General features: G+C 38.7%; 2 protein-coding genes and 1 long non-coding RNA gene across 3 annotated transcripts; 2 read left to right on the plus strand and 1 right to left on the minus strand.

The window, feature by feature from the left end:
- Nucleotides 1-2156: 2156 nt before the first annotated feature.
- LOC104704616 (uncharacterized) lies at nt 2157-4383 on the minus strand. The gene is made up of 7 exons (XR_015562915.1): nt 3853-4383; nt 3301-3499; nt 3146-3201; nt 2997-3050; nt 2783-2876; nt 2676-2702; nt 2157-2460 (listed from the first exon to the last, which is right to left on the minus strand). It is a non-coding gene; the product is annotated as an uncharacterized LOC104704616 (long non-coding RNA).
- Nucleotides 4384-10582: 6199 nt separating this feature from the next.
- LOC147941324 (uncharacterized) lies at nt 10583-14121 on the plus strand. Its single transcript, XM_087458471.1, has 8 exons — nt 10583-10642; nt 10697-10879; nt 11003-11525; nt 11633-12069; nt 12173-12672; nt 12954-13189; nt 13280-13593; nt 13636-14121. Exons 1-8 carry the CDS (start codon nt 10583-10585, stop codon nt 14119-14121), a joined length of 2739 nt encoding a protein of 912 aa, XP_087314597.1.
- A 312-nt stretch (nt 14122-14433) lies between these two features.
- Nucleotides 14434-16575, plus strand: LOC147941325 (uncharacterized). The gene is made up of 4 exons (XM_087458472.1): nt 14434-15498; nt 15565-15778; nt 15959-16131; nt 16210-16575. Exons 1-4 carry the CDS (start codon nt 14434-14436, stop codon nt 16573-16575), a joined length of 1818 nt encoding a protein of 605 aa, XP_087314598.1.
- The last annotated feature ends 596 nt before the right edge of the window (nt 16576-17171 follow it).

The raw sequence follows: 17171 nt of genomic DNA on the forward strand, positions 1-17171 counted from the left end.
TTAGAAATACACCAAAACTTTAAAATAGCACTCGTTAACTTAAATGTCAAATTTTGTGAAAGTTTAAAGCAGCACATAACGTGAGTTGGGAGAGCCAAAACAACTGATTTGATCATTATTTCCTTTCCCCCTTTCGTCAAGTATAAAAAACTAAGGATGAAAAATATTAGGAATAAATATTTCATTATTTCATGTTTAACAGCTTAACATTTTGTTGTTAGTCTAAGAAGTTTTATAATATCGCAAAAGAACACAATTGTATTGTTAATACATTTAAATTCACTGTAAATTTGTTCTAACTACATTTTTGATCGGGAAATTAGATTGTATGATAACTATTAGGAACTTAAAAACTCAAACAAGAAATATACCAAAAAAAAGTTTTAGAAAAATAAATATGTTTCCATAATGAAATTGTGAACAAAACAATACCCCAGAAATCCGAAAAAGAAATTAACTAAACATAGTTATAATTTTATTCAAAGAGGAAGCAAATAGAAAAAATATTAAGTGGAGACATCCCTCTTCACACTGGTTCAAACAGCGGGCTCGATGCAATATCATACGATCACCATTTTTTGCCATTTAGTCCTACTTACAGATTAGTTTATCTGAACCATCAGTAGCTGTAACATCATCCAAATCAGCCATCTTTGAACAATGTTTTTAGACGTAGATGCAGAGCCGGCCCCAAGAATAGGTTGATGAAGGATGTGCTTGCGGTCCGGAAATAATATATAGAATTTTGGCCTTAAAACTTCAGTGATGTCTCGTTAGTAAAGTGGTAAAGATGAACAAAAATGTGTCTGAGATCTTGTGTTCGTCCCTTAACACCACCAACTATTACAATTTTCTTTTCTTTCTTTGGTCCACTAAAAAATCAGCCTTCTCATGGTTTTTGGCTTGTGGCCTCAATATGTTGTGGGACAGGTAGATTGTTGGTCATCTCCTTCTATGACATTACTTGAACTTTTTGTTTATTAGGAAATTGAAGAAGTAGACAAATCTACTTTTGTAATCTCCACACCATCAATAATCATTAAATGATCTTACAATTATCATATAATCACTTGATAAATAGAAATTAATTAGTGAAATACATATTTGAAAGTAATATGATATATATACATATAGATATATTAACTGTTCACCGGATATGATAGAAGAGAGATCAATATATATGTATTAGTCAACAATCTCGAGAGGAGTCGTTTTTCCTTTTGAACAAACAGCAGCGACATTGTAGATGTCACAACTCCCATGAATATATTTTGGCTCGATAGAAAAGAGAAACTGAAATGTCTTCCCAACCAAATCTTTAAATTTTTGAGGCATATAGCTTCAGGATCCCTGACCTAATCATATATCTTTATTACTAATAGTTAAGTAGTACATTGTTCAATTTATGAATATCGACACTTCTATTAGATAAATTTTACCTGATCATAGCTATCGTTAAGAAGTTCAAAAGCTGTTCTTTCAAAAATTTCTGCAGAGAAAATTACAAACACCATACATTTTGTTTCTCCGGTTTGATCCATGATTTTAAAGTGTATCAAAAACAAAAATCATAATATTTGGAATAGTGAGTTTATTATTATCGAAGTACCGACTATAGTTGACAAAGTCCATAAATATGATTAGAACATATGTTTTATGAAACTTACTTTGGAGTGACAGATTTGGCATAGTCTTTGCAGACCTCACACCAAAATTTTGGCTTAAGTTTATGTTTTTCATTTTCTAACTTAATGGCCTGCTCAATGATGGTATTTTTTTTTGAATTTCCTACATGATAAGTACAACCAAGAATAGTATGTATCAATTTCATATATTGTACAAACGATGCGACATATCCCGACCTACAAAAAGATAATTTATTGTTTACTAGGTTGGTATCCGCGCTACGCCGCGGGTTGTAATTTTTCTTCTTTCTAAAAACTTATTTTTTGGTTTTTGTTTTTTTAAATTATAATTTTTGTACAATACAAAGAAGAAAAACAAAGATTTGTATTCTGTCCCTAAATTTGTTTTTTTAAACCCAACTTTAATATGAACTCTTTTTTCAAGAAAACATGCTAAAATAATTGGAATTAATCAAAGATGAGTAAAATGACATCTATAGAAGAAGACCACGAAAACTACACTAATCAAAAGAGAGTAAAATGACCAAACTATTGACTTATATAGTTATATATAACAATGAGAACCCCAAAAAAAAACAAAAACTTTTCTATATTTAATCTGAGTAAAAACTGTATGTGTTTTTTTTTATGTTGTAGGCTTTTTAGCTTTCCTCTGCACTAAACTTGGAATCACACTACTTCGTTTTAATCTCCGGTTATTGCTAATTCGATTCCGAGTTGATGATGACCGGTCGACCCAATTCTTGTCTTCTGCTACAGCTTGGTTCCACTGTTCTTTAAAAGTTCGAAGCTCCCCTGTTGATTGCCTCCGTATCTATTCAAGAAAACACACACAAATTACACTCCTGCTCTACGGACAAAACCAGTTTCATCATCGGGAAATAAAAAAAAGGAAACCAGTTACACTTGAATCAAAGGTCGGAGAACCTCGTTTCTGTTTATATATAAAAAAAAGGTGATCAAAGTTGTGAGACGTCTATTTATTTTACAGTCAGGAAATGAGTAACTGGATGTTAAAATAGTGCTTACCTGAGTCACACCACTGCCAGCTGAGTTCTGTAATAATTAGGAAGAGAGATAATTCAATATTTGGTATTTTACAAGGAGAAGATGGAGGGGGAAGTAGAGTAGCTGACCTTCCTATCAGGATCAGCACTTCCACCTAGTGTTGAATGCCTTGATGAAGATATATTCGCTATCGACAATGCCTACTTTCTTGCTACGGTCATCCTATAACAACATTTAAAACTGATTCATCTAGAGAATGCAATCAGGTCACAATGCTAATAATGAATGATAGCGCTGTTGTGAGGTCTTAAAGACGAAGAAAACAAGAAATGGGGACTTTACCTGAGCACAGTACCCAAGTTTCATATCCATTCCCCAACCATAAACCAGATCATTCTGCAAACCGCAAGAAAATAACAATAAGTTGGATGCAATTTCATTAAAAAGTAAACAGATTATCTTGTGTATAAATGTTCATCTTGTAAAATTACTTGTATTAGATTCCAAGTGCAAAACCAGGCAGATCTCGAAAACACTGGAGCCATTCCTTCAACAAATCAGGAAAAACAGAGAAACAATGACATTAATGCCTGCCTCTTGTTATATAGAGAAGTCTTATATTGTTATGTTACTTAAGAAATTTTACCCGATGCAGGGAGGCCCTTCGCTAGCATTTGAGCACTTCATATTGCTCCTAGTCTCCTACTGTCATACGCTCGTCTGCAAATAGTAGCATTTGACTCTGACTGAGGACATGAAATGACCGCTGAACGAATAGTAGCATCCAAAAGCTTATGGCATGAGGCTATATCAAGAAGTTGAAGGAGTGGACAGTTAATCATCGCCTGTAACATATTAATTATTTTTAATGATAAAGACATGAGTTGTGGACATTTGAAAGAAAGAAAAATATTCAATACAATAAAACAATGATAAATATACATTGGACAAAACATAGTTAGTCTACAATCGAGATAAAATCAGAGGCAGCTGCAAATTCGCTACAAAGATGTTAAAGCAGAGTTTACGAGCTTGGTTTCAAAATTCTAAAAGATGATAAGGTCACACCTCTGCACACTTTCATTAAAAAATCAAAACTTTATTTTCGACCAGTTTATATCAAGTTCCATTTATTAGAAGGTTCTTCTTTCAAAGGAAAACATAGCCAAGAAAAAGGAGTTAGAGTTAGAGAACTCACGCAAGCCAGAGTACACTTTGCCATGCTTGTGATGCGAATCATGATCAGCTTCCTCCATGTACTATCCTCAGTAGTAGTAGCCGCAGCGTTGCTACTTTCTCCCTGAACTAACTGATGTACCGAATCTCAGAGGTCCATAAGCATTCCAATTCAGCCCCAACGGCTTCACCTTCCTCCTCCCTCGCCAGCATCTTCGTACACAGCCTCCAACGTGGGACTCTGAGTGCGCTCTCATAAAACCAAAATTCAAAAATCGCCATCACCGTGATTGTTCTCCATGGTTGTTGCTAAAGAAGATTGTTTTCCACTTTCACGATTAATAAGAATCAAAATCGAAGATGAGCGATGTTTACTGAGATAGAAAGAAATAAAAAATGATACAAAGTCTGAGATTGTTTATCCCTAAAATTAACATCCAACGGATTAGAGCAGATTATAGATTGAAATCCAACAGATTACCCTAATCCAATCCCTTTTCCGTTTCTGTATTTTCAAGAGTGATGGCTGAGTCTCGAAATATGTGGTGAAGCAAGAAGGAGAATGGGAAGGTAAGATAGAATGATGACATGTAAGTAAATTAAAGTTAATATGTATTAATTGTTATAATTTGATTGGATACTCATTTTAACTGATGTGGCAGACTGTGCTTCAATACAAAAGCTGAGCTGTCATGCTCTGGTGAAAAATATTGTAGTTTTATTGTATGGATTACGTGTGTATAAGCATAAAAAGTAATACAATTATGTACAGTTTGAATATTATATACCTCATATGCATTAAGAACTTCTTCGATAGTCAACATCGTGTAGTCTTCTAATTCTTTTTTTTCCCCAAAAAAAAATCCTTCCTTTGCAAAGAATCCATGATGGTCAATTGCAAGCCATAATTAGAAAGCCTTATTTTAGAATGAAACAAAATATTGTTACAAAATAATTTAATAAGAATGTAAATTATTGAATACTATTTATTAAAAAACTAACAATTCTTTAAGATATTAACTTGAGTTATGTCTGTGTTGATCAGAACTCTTGAAGAGTCAAACGAATTTGAGACAGTCCAGACATCTGCATAAATATGTAGTAATACTCAAATTTGAAATCACATTTTTAATAAATGTGTATGTCGTCGTCAAGTTAGAAAATATAGAGGGATTATCGTTTTTAGATTGACTTTGGCAAACCTTATTAGTCAGAAAACAATACCATCGACGGACTCTTGACAAACTTGATTAAGTGCTTTAGAAAATTTACTCCAAAGAAATTACAGTACATGAAACAACTGCATCCGGATTCCTAATCCTCACATAGGATCCACGAGATCTCACCAGAATCCCATAAATTCGATGAGGCAACCGGCGTAAAAATCGCTCCTAATAAAAATTTCCACAAACATAGGTTAGATCTAACCCCTGTTTTAAAAATCGCTAGACGTTAGCCGGGCGGTGAGAGATGGCCTAGCGATTACTTGTAAAATCGGATTTAAATCTGGGATTAATCGGGACTAGTTTTATCGGTTTTATCTATATATGTGTATAATATATTAAATCTGTAAAATGTTACCAAGAGTTAACATTAGTCCAGCGGTTTTCATATGTGGCCCCAGATCACGAGTTCAAGCCCCACATTGTCATTTTTCTTTTTTTTTACAGTTTTTTTTAAATAAATATAAAATGACAAAAATGCCCCTGTCTTTTTCCTTGTGGATGTCGATTTGTGACGATCTGTAAACCGTAATTTAAATCTGCCTCTTCATTTTTTTCAACTATTAGTCGTTTTAACGTGTTATTGTCATAGTTTCGGCCCTCATATAATAGATCTATAAAAGGAAATTATAGTTAGAAGTTCAAAAACCCTCAATTTTTTTTTTTATATTTTCGATTTGTTGGCCGATTAGGGTGAAATCCCGGCGGTAAGAAGACGCTCATCGTGTAACCGGTGATTACATGGGTGCCTAGACCAATTTTTAAATAGGGGGTCTAACTAACTCATTCTCCGAATCCACAAAGACAGTCATACAAACGTACTTTAGCCCACAAGCATCTTAGATTCGTAGACTCTAGTCACTCCGCATAAGACTACTTCAACATCCAACCGGACAAACCACATGTCTCCACTTCCAGGATTAATCTTCACTTAATCACGTATCCCAAACACCACCTCATCTTGATACTTAGTCGCACAACCAACTACCCCTAAGCGACCAAGTTCTTCCAGCCACAAACTTCACCTCTCCAACGATCCGATTTAACCTACACTAACTCCAGTGATTCTCCAACGACCAATCACACAACAACATGCTGGTGTCGACTGACACCCCAACATTTCCACAAAACCATCCATGCTAAACCTCGATATTAACGCCCAATTAATTCACAAACCAACCGTTCAGACACCCCAGATTGTGAATCAACTTTCTGATTTGATCTATAACGTCCAGACCGCCACCTTGCGTAATGGACCTCATGTTCACTCCTGGCCCATGTGTCTACCTCGCTTAGTGGACCCCACATCTAGGACGTCCACTCCCAACTGTGGTCCCAGCCACATCTGATGGCTGGTTTGCTACATATGGGAGGCTTTAAAGACTTGTTTACTGTCCTTACAAATCAGCACATGATCTTTTCGGAGTTCTCTCAGGACCCATGACCAAAAAGATTAGTGCAATTTGGTGACATAGGTGGCCAAATCAATTCTTTTAAACCTCTTTGCAAACCAGGGTATCAGAATTCACTCCCACTAATAGATCGTAATGTCCTCGTTGCCATGACCGTCACCCCCCCCGACGGTGTGAGCCCACTCGACTCCATACTTGTCTCGGTTTGGCTCTGATACCACCTGTAAAACCCAGACCGCCACCTCGTAATGGGTCCCATGTCCACTCCCGATCCATTGTCCCACCTTACTTTATAGGCCTCACGTGTTCTCACTAGACTCGTGAGCCTATCCATATCCAACAGTCGGTTTGCTATAGCCGGGAGGTTTAAAAGCTTCGAGCAGATCGCGTCTGTGGAGTCGGTATTGATCGACACCAAGGATTTGACAGCGCAAATATTTGGCGAATGTTGGTACTAGGGTTTTCGTGTTGAGGAGGGGTGTCGGTTGACACTGAGGAGTAGTGTCGGTCGACACCAAGGAGCGGTATCGATCGATACTTAAAGATAGTGTCGATCGACACCAAGAGTCAGTGTCGATCAACACTAGGAGGGTGTTGGTCAACATTAACCCTTTCAGCAAGCGGCTGATACTTGGTTTCCTGGTTTGTTTGTGTTTGTTTGTTCTTTTTTTGGCATTGGATTCTCAGTTGCTTGTATGTAAAGCCTAGTAGATGGGAGGATTGCCTCACTGAGTGTTTATGACAATACTTATGCATCTCAATTTGTGTTTGTGGTGCAGGTAAAAGCAAAGTGTGATCGTGGAATAAAGGAAATGGAATGAAGTAGTCTAGAATGGTTGTTTAGGTTGCTAGTTCCTTGTTCTATGACTTGGTTTATGTTATTGGTTTTGTTGGATTGATGATATTGGTTTATTCATTTGGTTATTTAATTCATTGGTCTATTTGGTTATTTCCGCTATTTGGTTTGAATGTAGTTAGATTGTTAGTGACTATGAGATCACCAGTTTTGAGATTTAAAAAAAAAAAAAGGGATCGGGTCGTTTCAGTTAATTGTGACATTGTGGTATGTAGAGAGGTTTTAAAAAATTGATTTGGCCACCTATGTCACGAAAGTGCACTTATCTTTTCGGTAAGGGTCTTGAGAGAACTCTAGAGTTAATCGTGTTTGAGCTGGAGTAGTCTCAGGATGGGTGACCTTCTGGGAAGTAACTGTCAGAATTATGCGAGTGAGGACAAAACACATGAAAATATCATGTGGTGATTTGTAGGGACAGTAACAAGTCTTTAAAACCTCCCGGAAGTAGCAAACCGGTTGTCAGATACGGATGGGCTCACAGACCTAATGAGAGGACGTGAAACCCATTAAAGAAAGTGGGTCCATGGACTGGAATTGGACATGGGGCTCACTAAGAGGTGGCGGTCGGAACGTTACAAATCCCTCCGATTATGACAATTAAATATTCGAGATTTATGGATAATGTAATATTCGTATTTTTGAAAAATTTGTTACCAAGTTTTAGAAAATTTATCTGATTATTACAATTAATGTTAATATTCGAGATTGATGTATAATGCCAAATTCGGTTTTTTTTTTGAAATGATAGTGTTAAATTTATACAGTATATTGTTAAAAAAAAAGAAACAAATAAAGAGAGAAAATATTATTAAATCAGAAATAATAAAGAAACAAAATTAAAGTTAACTTGAAAAGCAGATAAAAAAAACTTTGTGAGGCCATTCATTAGACGCACACCCCTCTCAAATTTGGAACCCAAATCATAAATTGAAGCTTTTTTTCTTCTTGCTGAAGTGTCAAATGTATCTTCATAATTGTTATATGAAACACATATTGCATTTGTTCCCCGTTTCTTTTCCATTGTCTTCATGACATTTTTGTTTCATTTTGAGATTTTATGAGTATATAAACAAAAAAAACAAAAGAAAAATTAGAATTCTACATTTGATAATAAAAAAACTTGATATAAAATAGGGAGAAGAAAAGAAAATTTACCTTTAAATGTTTTAGATGTGATGATTATATGCTGAAGATGTGTTGTAAATGCATAATTGGATTTACCATTGGTTTGTTGACATTCAAAGAAGAACTTTTACAAAAGTTGTTGTTTTGATCACTCTCAATTTTTTTTCTTATATGGATGGAGAAGCACTCTCACCCTTAAATAATAATAATTTTTTTTTTAAATAGTTACAGATCGTGAGTGGTGTGGAAACAAATTTTCAGTTTTTTCTAAACAGCTTAAATACATATATAATATCCCCCAATATTTTTAATAAAATCAAGAATAGTTGAGAAATTGAAAAAATAAAAGAAAAGAGGTTACGATATCCAAACAGATCTGTTTCTTTATATAATTATTATTTATGGAAAATATATCACGGATACTGTATATTTACGATTTTTTTAATAATTATTAATTGATGGAAATATTTGTGATATAATGATTAATTATTTTGAAAATAAAATATTTTTGCAGGTTTATTAGATGGAGAATGTAATTATTATATTTAAATAAAAAAATAAACATAATTTATATTTTGAAATGTTATTTTCGTATCTTTAAAATAATTAATAATAGAAATTTATAAAACTTTTTTTTGGGAAATAGTAATATATGTTTGATTTTTTATGGAAAAATAAATTGATTCTTCTTGAATAAAAAAAGATTAATATTGAATATTTTTGAGTTTTGAATATAATAAAATTTTGAAATACATATTTATTTAATTTTGCATCATTTATTATTGATATCAGTTTTGTATCATTTATTTATTTGATATTTAATTTGTATCATTATATTAAGTGATGTAAATTATATTTTCTGTTAAATATTTTTGAATTGATGCAAATTCAAATAAAATTGTGTCACTGAACTGATGTCAAATTATTCGATTACGACATCAATAATAATAATTGATGCTAAACACATAATTATGCATTATTTATTAATAAGTCATTTAAATTGATATCATTTACTTTTGTGATTCTGTTTAAGTGATGCAACAAACCTTTTTTTTTGTAGTGTGTATAGGATCAGGACCTCCTGGGACCTTTCTCTCAACTCCAATCGAAGATGGTTCTTCACGAATAGCTTCCATCGATGACATTTTTTATTTGCTTCTCCTTTTGTTTAGTCTTCTAAATTAACAAGTTCAGCATATTTTTCTTGTTTTATTTGGTTATCCCATTCGTTGAACTATTTATTCTTTTTTTCTTTATTTGTTTTTTATTTACTTAAAAGTACATAAATTACTGAAATATAGGATAAATCAAAATAACCACTAGTTGAAACGACCCGACCTACTTTTTTAATATATTATTAAACTAATGATTTCATACTCAAACCAAACAGCGGATAACATAAAACAATAACCAATAAACTAATAACCAATAATCAATAATCATATGTCTACAAACTTTAAACCAACCATTCACAAGCAAACAACATGAATCAAATAACTATCAACCTAAACATTCATTCTAGACCACATGGTACTATTCTAGGAACCTAACGACAACATAGAACACGCAACCGAGCCTTTAAAACATTATCCTCTTCATCGTCTCGATTTCACGATCACACTTTACCTTTACCTGCACGACAACATATATGAGATGCGTGAGTATTGCCATAAATACTCTGTGAGGCGATCCTCCCATCTACTGGGTTATACACACAAGCGAAAAGACAATTCCGATCAACATACAAACAAGCAAACCAGATAATACGCAACTCTGCGACCTTGCATTGACCGACACATGCCTTGCGTCGACTGATGAACCACCGTCGCATCGACTGATGTAATCTTGTGAATCCCTAACTGCATTGACTGATGCACTCCAAGCATCGACCGATGCAGCCCCTTGCATCGCCATCAAATCCCTAACTGCATCGACTGATGCATTCCTTGCCACAAAACAATCATCAATTCGCTTAGATCAGCCATGGTCATGCACTCACCTTTGAGAATGAGCCGATGCGGCTAGGGTTTTGATCTCCGTATGATTCTGGGGATTTTGTGGGTCCGATTTTGGGGTTCTATTGAGGTTTATCTTGTGGGTTTCAATGGGGATGTGCGGTGACGTTTGTGGAATTTAATGGTTCTCGGGGATCGACTTTCCCTCTGGCTGAAGAGCCGGTTGATATCGGATTTGAGGGTAAGTTTTCGGGATATTCTGGGATCTCTGGTTTCCAAACTTGGTTTCTTGCAGGGGTTTGCGATTTGTCGTATCTTGGTGATTTCAATCCCCTGTGAGATTTTTTGGAAAGTTCGTGATCTGTTGGTGGGTGTGGAGGAGCAGTATCTGTTGGGGATTCGATTGTCTGGTTTTGGAAGGCTGTGGTATGATGTTTCTTTGGGATTGTGCGGATCTGTTCTGCGGGATTTGCTCTCCGTAATTCGATCTCATCACGGGCATTGGGGGGGGGGCTTTATAGCATGGGTGGAAGATTGGGGGAGAATGTATCTCTCTCTCGATTTCAGTTTCTCCAGTGTATCCTTTGTTTCATTTTTGAAGTTTGCTGCTGCAGTCATGTCGCAAAGTGGTCTTCTGGGGAAGGGTGTGGTCGGTCTCTCGGAGGAGGTTGCGAGGCCTAGAAGGAAAATCAAAATTTCCTACTTCGACAATCCTGATCTTATTGCTGGATATTCAAAGACCGTTGTGGGGCGCTGCTTCAATTCTAAAATGCAGGATATGAAGTCGTTGCTGATTATGATGCCAAGGATCTGGCAAGTCGAGGGTCGGGTTGTGGGTGCAGATCTGGGTTCGGGGAAGTTTCAGTTTGATTTTGAGGAAGAGGATGACATCGTCGAGGTTTTGAAGATGGGTCCCTATCATTTCGATTCCTGGATGGTCTCCTTTGTTCGTTGGACACCAAGGGTGGATCCAGCTTATCCTTCAGCGCTTACGTTTTGGATTCGAGTGTGGGATGTGCCCATTCAGTTCTGGGCAGAACCTACATTTCGAGATATTGGATCTGGTTTGGGGATTGTCGAGGCTGTGGATATCGATAGAGGGAGGGTGCAGGTTACGGTTGATGGTCTCAAACCACTCTGTTTTGAGGTAGACAGAGTTCTTCAATGGTGAAATTACGGTTGTGAAGCTGCATTATGAGTGGTTATATGGTTGGTGTAATCTCTGCTCCAGCTTGTGTCATGATGAGTCTGTATGCCCTTTGGTTAAGCGTGTGCAAGATCATGATGGTCGAGGGGGTTCCGGGATGGGACAAGATCAAGGAAACCTTTTCGAGCTACAACAGAGCGGTCCTGGCTGATTCAAGAAGGGGACCGGGTCAGGGTAAAGGGGGTCATAAAGGTCAAGGTTATGGAGGTGCCAAGGCTCGGGTAGAGCATTTAGTTGGCTCCTCCTCGCGTAATAAGGGAAAGTCTGGTTCGGGATTCCCTCCGGATTTGTGGGGGAGACAAGGGGGGTCTCGGGGTCAAGGGAGACAGCGTGTGGATGCTGCTAGGGCCCCGTTACCAGAAGGGGATGGTCCATCTGTGGTAAAAACCAATCAACAAAAGGTTGTTAAAAAAGCTCTATTTCAGGATGAGGATGTTGAGGAGGTTTTGGTGATGCCTCATGTAGGGGTGGCTTCTGTTGAGGAGGAGGGACAAATTTTGTCTCCCTCTATGGAGAAGAGAAGTGAGGGTGCAGAGACATTGGTTGTGGGGGTCTGCTGTTCAGGTTTATGGGGATGCCTCTGCTCTTCCAGTATCAGGAACCAGTGTGCAGGAAGTGGTTCAGCCGGTGTCTCAGCAGAGCACACAGTTCGAGAACCAAGGACCTGTTCTGGTGTCGCCGAGAGTAGGTACTTCCTTTGTCATATTTGCCTCGGTCGTTAGCAGTCCTCCTATGGACCAAGGGGTTGTGCCCCAAGTTTCCTTGGGAGAAATGGGTTCACAGGGGTGTGCGGTTAGTGCCTCGGTGGAGATTGCAATGGGGGAGGCTGCAGGTCAGGATGGTGAAGGTACCAATGGGGAGATGGACTTGGATCAAGCCATGTGTGAGGGATCGGAGGAGGATCTGCGATCGGAGGATTTAGTGGGTCGATCAGAAGACTCTAACAAAGCTCGTCATGGGGGACAAGGGACGGAAGGGAAAAGGTGTAGTGATGCGTGGGGTCTGCGTGAAAAAACGCAATGCTCAGATGTTGCTGTCTCCGCGGAAGCGTCCAAATGGGTCAGGTTCCAGTGTCGGTGATCAGGCTTCTAAAGCCCAGGAAGGGGTGAAGGGAGGCCCAGGTGGGGGAAAGCCACCAAAGTCAAAGCCTGTTAAATGAATGTTTTAAGTTGGAATTGTCAAGGTCTGGGTAATAAAGCTACTATAGGGCACCTTAGGGATCTTTGGTACCAGCATAGACCAGATTTTTATTTCTCATGGAAACAAAACAATCTTTTTCTTTTTGGGAACAATTTGTAGGCCATTTTGGCTATAATAATCTAAAAACTGTGGAACCAATTGGTAGCAGTGGAGGTTTGGCTTTATTTTACTATAAAGATAATTTTAATGTTGAGATTTTAATGGAGTCCAATAGAATGATTGATGTTGAAGCGGTTTATAAGGGACGAATTATTAATTTAACATTTGTGTATGGTGATCCGGTTCCAAAGAACCGTGATTTGGTGTGGGAAAGGTTGCTACAGATTAGTTCTACTCGGACTACTCCTTGGTTTCTTATTGGTGATCTTAACGAGCTTACTGGTAATCATGAGAAACGTGGGGGGGGGGGGATGCATCATGCTTCTTCATTCATCTCTTTTAATGAAATGATTCGGGATTGTGGTTTTTTAGAGTTTTCCTTTTTGGGAGATTGTTTGTCCTGGCACGGTTGGCGAGACAAGAAACCTATACGGTGCCGGTTAGATAGGGCTTTTGGAACCGAAGAATGGCATGAGTTGTTCCTGGATACGGTTACGGAATACTTGCCTAGGATTGCCTCAGATCATATGCCTTTACTGGGTAGTATTGGGGCTAAACGGCACAGGGGTCGTCGGAACTTCATGTTCGATAGACGCTGGGTTGGTAAAGAAGGTCTTATGGAGGCGATTTCCTCAGGGTGGAGTGGTGTACAGGTTCAGGGCCCATCTGGGTTTGTGGACAAGTTGGTCAGTTGCAGAAGGTTGATTTCTCGCTGGCGGAAAGTGTAGGATCCGTATGGAAGGGTTTTGATTGAGGAAATTAAGAAGCAGTTAGAGGAGGCCCAGACCGATGATGCGACACCCCCTGAGGTTATTTTCGATCTTCATGCCCGCCTGAGGGAGGCCTATAGGGATGAGGAGGTACACTGGTATTTGAAAAGTAGAAATCGGTGGATGAGAGTGGGGGATAGGAATACTAAGTACTTCCACGCTCAAACTAAGCAGAAGCGAGCTCGTAATCGGATTGTCGGCTTGTACGACAAACAAGATGTTTGGTCCACGGATGATGCCACTGTTAGTGATACAGCGGTGTCATATTTTGCGGAATTGTTTTCTTCTACAAACCCGTCTAATTTCGAGGAGGTTTTGAGCGAGGTTAAAACGGTTATAACGGAAGCGGACAACATCAGATTAACGGTTCCAACCACAGAGGCAGAGGTTAGGCGGGCTTTTTTTATGATGCACCCGGATAAAGTTCGGGTCCGGATGGGATGACAGCTTTGTTCTTCCAGAAGGCATGGAATATTGTTAAGGATGATCTGGTGGCTTTAGTGAATCGGTTTTTTTGAGGAGGGTGTCTTTGACTCTGGTCTCAATCGGACACATATTTGTCTTATCCCTAAGGTGGCAAAACCCAGTCGGAAGGCAGAGTTGCGTCCTATTATTTTATGCAATGTGGGGTAAAAGATTTTGTCTAAAGTCTTGTGTAATCGGCTTAAGTTGATTCTATCGGGCTTAATCTCGGAGACACAATCTGCTTTTGTTCTGGGTCGGTTGATCTCGGACAATATTCTGATTGCTTAAGAGATGTTTCATGGTCTTCGGACCAATAAGTCCTGTAAAGGGAAGTTTATGGCCATTAAGACAGACATGAGTAAAGCATATGATAGAGTTGAGTGGGGTTTTGTTGCGGCTTTACTCTGCCAGATGGGATTTGCGGAAAAATGGATTTCATGGATTATGTTCTGTGTATCTTCGGTTGAGTATAGAGTCCTTATTAATGGTCAACCTACTAGACAGATAGTGCCGGAGAGAGGGTTACGACAGGGAGATCCACTTTCACCTTATTTGTTCATACTATGTACGGAGGTTCTGATTGCAAATATTCGTAAGGCGGAAGCGACCAAGCGGATAACGGGTATTAAGGTGGCAAATAAGTGTCCCCCTATTACACACTTGTTGTTCGCAGATGATAGTCTCTTCTTTTGCAAGGTGGATAAGGATATACTTAAGCAGTATGAGGCTGCCTCCAGACAGCAAATCAATTTTGCAAAGTCTTCCATCCAGTTTGGTGACACGGTCGATGAACCAACTAGGATGGAGATGCAGAGGGTTCTTGGGATAACAACCATGGGCGGGATGGGATCGTATTTAAGGATCCCTGAAAGTTTGGGAGGGTCTAAGACAAAAGTCGTCTCGTTTGTTCGGGATCGGTTACAAAGCCGCACAACTGGTTGGACGGCGAAAATGCTGTCCAGAGGGGGTAAGGAGGTGATGATTAAGTCTGTGGCGACTGCGGTCCCGAGTTTTGTGATGTCTTGTTATCGTTTACCAAAAACAATCACTTCCAAACTCACTAGTGCGGTTGCGAATTTTTTGTGGAGCTCGAGTGGTCAGAGTGGGGGCATGCATTGGCTGTCATGGGATAAACTTTGCAGCAGTAAGCAGATGGGTGGATTGGGTTTTAGGAATGTTGATGATTTTAACATGGCTTTATTGGCTAAGCAGTTATGGCGACTGATTGAGTATCCAGACTCTCTGTTTGCCAGGGTTTTCAAAAGTAGATATTACCGGAATTCCAATCCTTTGGAACCAATACGGTCCTACTCTCAATCTTACGGGTGGAGGAGCATCTTATCAGCTCGATCTTTGGTGAATAAAAGGCTTATTAAACGGGTTGGCTCGGGTCACTCCATTTCTATATGGACTGATCCCTAGGTTCCAGCTCAATCCCCAAGACCAGCTTTTTCAAACGGATCTGCTCCAGATCCTAATCTTCGTTTGTCTCAGTTTATTGATTCCCATACGCATACTTGGTGTCGGGATCGGCTTCTTCAGCATTTTGATCCGGTGGATGTAGCTTTGATAGGAGCTATCCCGTTAAGCAGTTGTCCAAAGGATGACTCTTTTGGGTGGCATTTTACAAAGTCTGGTAAATATACGGTCAAATCAGGATATGATATGGCGCGTCTCGGTGTTACTAATACCTTCCAGGCTTTTTGACCTGGACCGGATATCACCCCTCTTCTTGCAGGGGTTTGGCAGATTAGTTGTCCACCGAAGATTAAACATTTTATGTGGCAAGTTTTGATTGGGTGTATTTCCGTTTCAGCAAACTTGAAACGGAGGGGTTTATCTTGTGATGTTGGTTGCATACGATGTGGTGCTGAGGAGGAAACTATCAATCATGCTATATTTGTTTGTCCGCCAGCACGTCAGGTCTGGGCTCTGTCCCATGTTCCTGCGGGTTCACAGAATTTCCCAACAGAGTCTATATTCTCTAATGTACACCATTTCTTAGGACATAAAAATCCGGGTTCACAGGTAGCGGCTTTTCCTTGGCTCATGTGATATATTTGGAAGGCAAGGAATGCTAGGGTTTTTGAGAATCAAGTAGAACATCCTGACGAGGTTGTACGAATGGCGGAAGGGGAGACAACCTCCTGGCTTCAGGCCCAGGAGGAAGTTGGAGAGGGGGAGTCTTCTTTCTCTCCTCTCCCCTCCCCCTTTACGCCCCAAGAGAGAAATCTTTCCCTTCCTTCGGATTACTCAGGGTATCGGTGTTTCGTTGATGGCTCTTGGAAAGAGTCTGATTGTTTTGCAGGTACAGGGTGGTTTTGTGCTTCTTTGCAGAGAGAGTCCCGTTACATGGAGCAACCAACTACATGCGCAGTCTATCTCCACTACACATTGAAGTTGAAGCCTTCATGTGGGCCATGTGATGCATGATTGGCCATGGTTTCCAGGATGTGACTTTCTTTACGGACTGTTCCGATTTGGTGAAGATGGTGTCTTCTCCTCATGAATGGCCGGCCTTCACAACATATTTGGACGACATAAAGATTGACAGGGAGGAGTTTTCTTCTTTTTCTTTAGTTTATGTTTCCCATAATGCTAATGTAAGGGCGGATTATTTGGCACGCCGAGCGCGTATATATCCGCACCATATTTTGTTTGTAAACGATTTCTCACCAAATTGGCTCGACTGACCTAATTCTTTTGTTGACAAAAAAAAAAAAAAAAAAAAAACCTCCATCGATGACGCCATTTGGAACAAGATTAGCATTATGATTAATACCGCACCGTCATTCAAAAGTTGCATCTTTTCTCTCTTCTTCTTTTTTTTTTTTTTTTTTAATTTCGTTGTAAATTTGTTTTTAGTTGGTTACTCTTAGTTCCTCCTTTTTCCTTTTCATAGTGGTTTTTTTTTTTTTTTTGCTAACTAAGGGAGCTAGCTAGTCAAATGTAAATAATATAGATATAGCAATGAGTAAATTAGAAGATGTGTATTCTAGTTGAATGTTCCGTTATCGAAATCCCCTTTA

The sequence above is a fragment of the Camelina sativa genome, chromosome 7, assembly GCF_030686135.1.
Source record: "Camelina sativa cultivar CO46 ecotype springtype chromosome 7, ASM3068613v1".
Taxonomy (NCBI): Eukaryota; Viridiplantae; Streptophyta; class Magnoliopsida; order Brassicales; family Brassicaceae; genus Camelina; species Camelina sativa.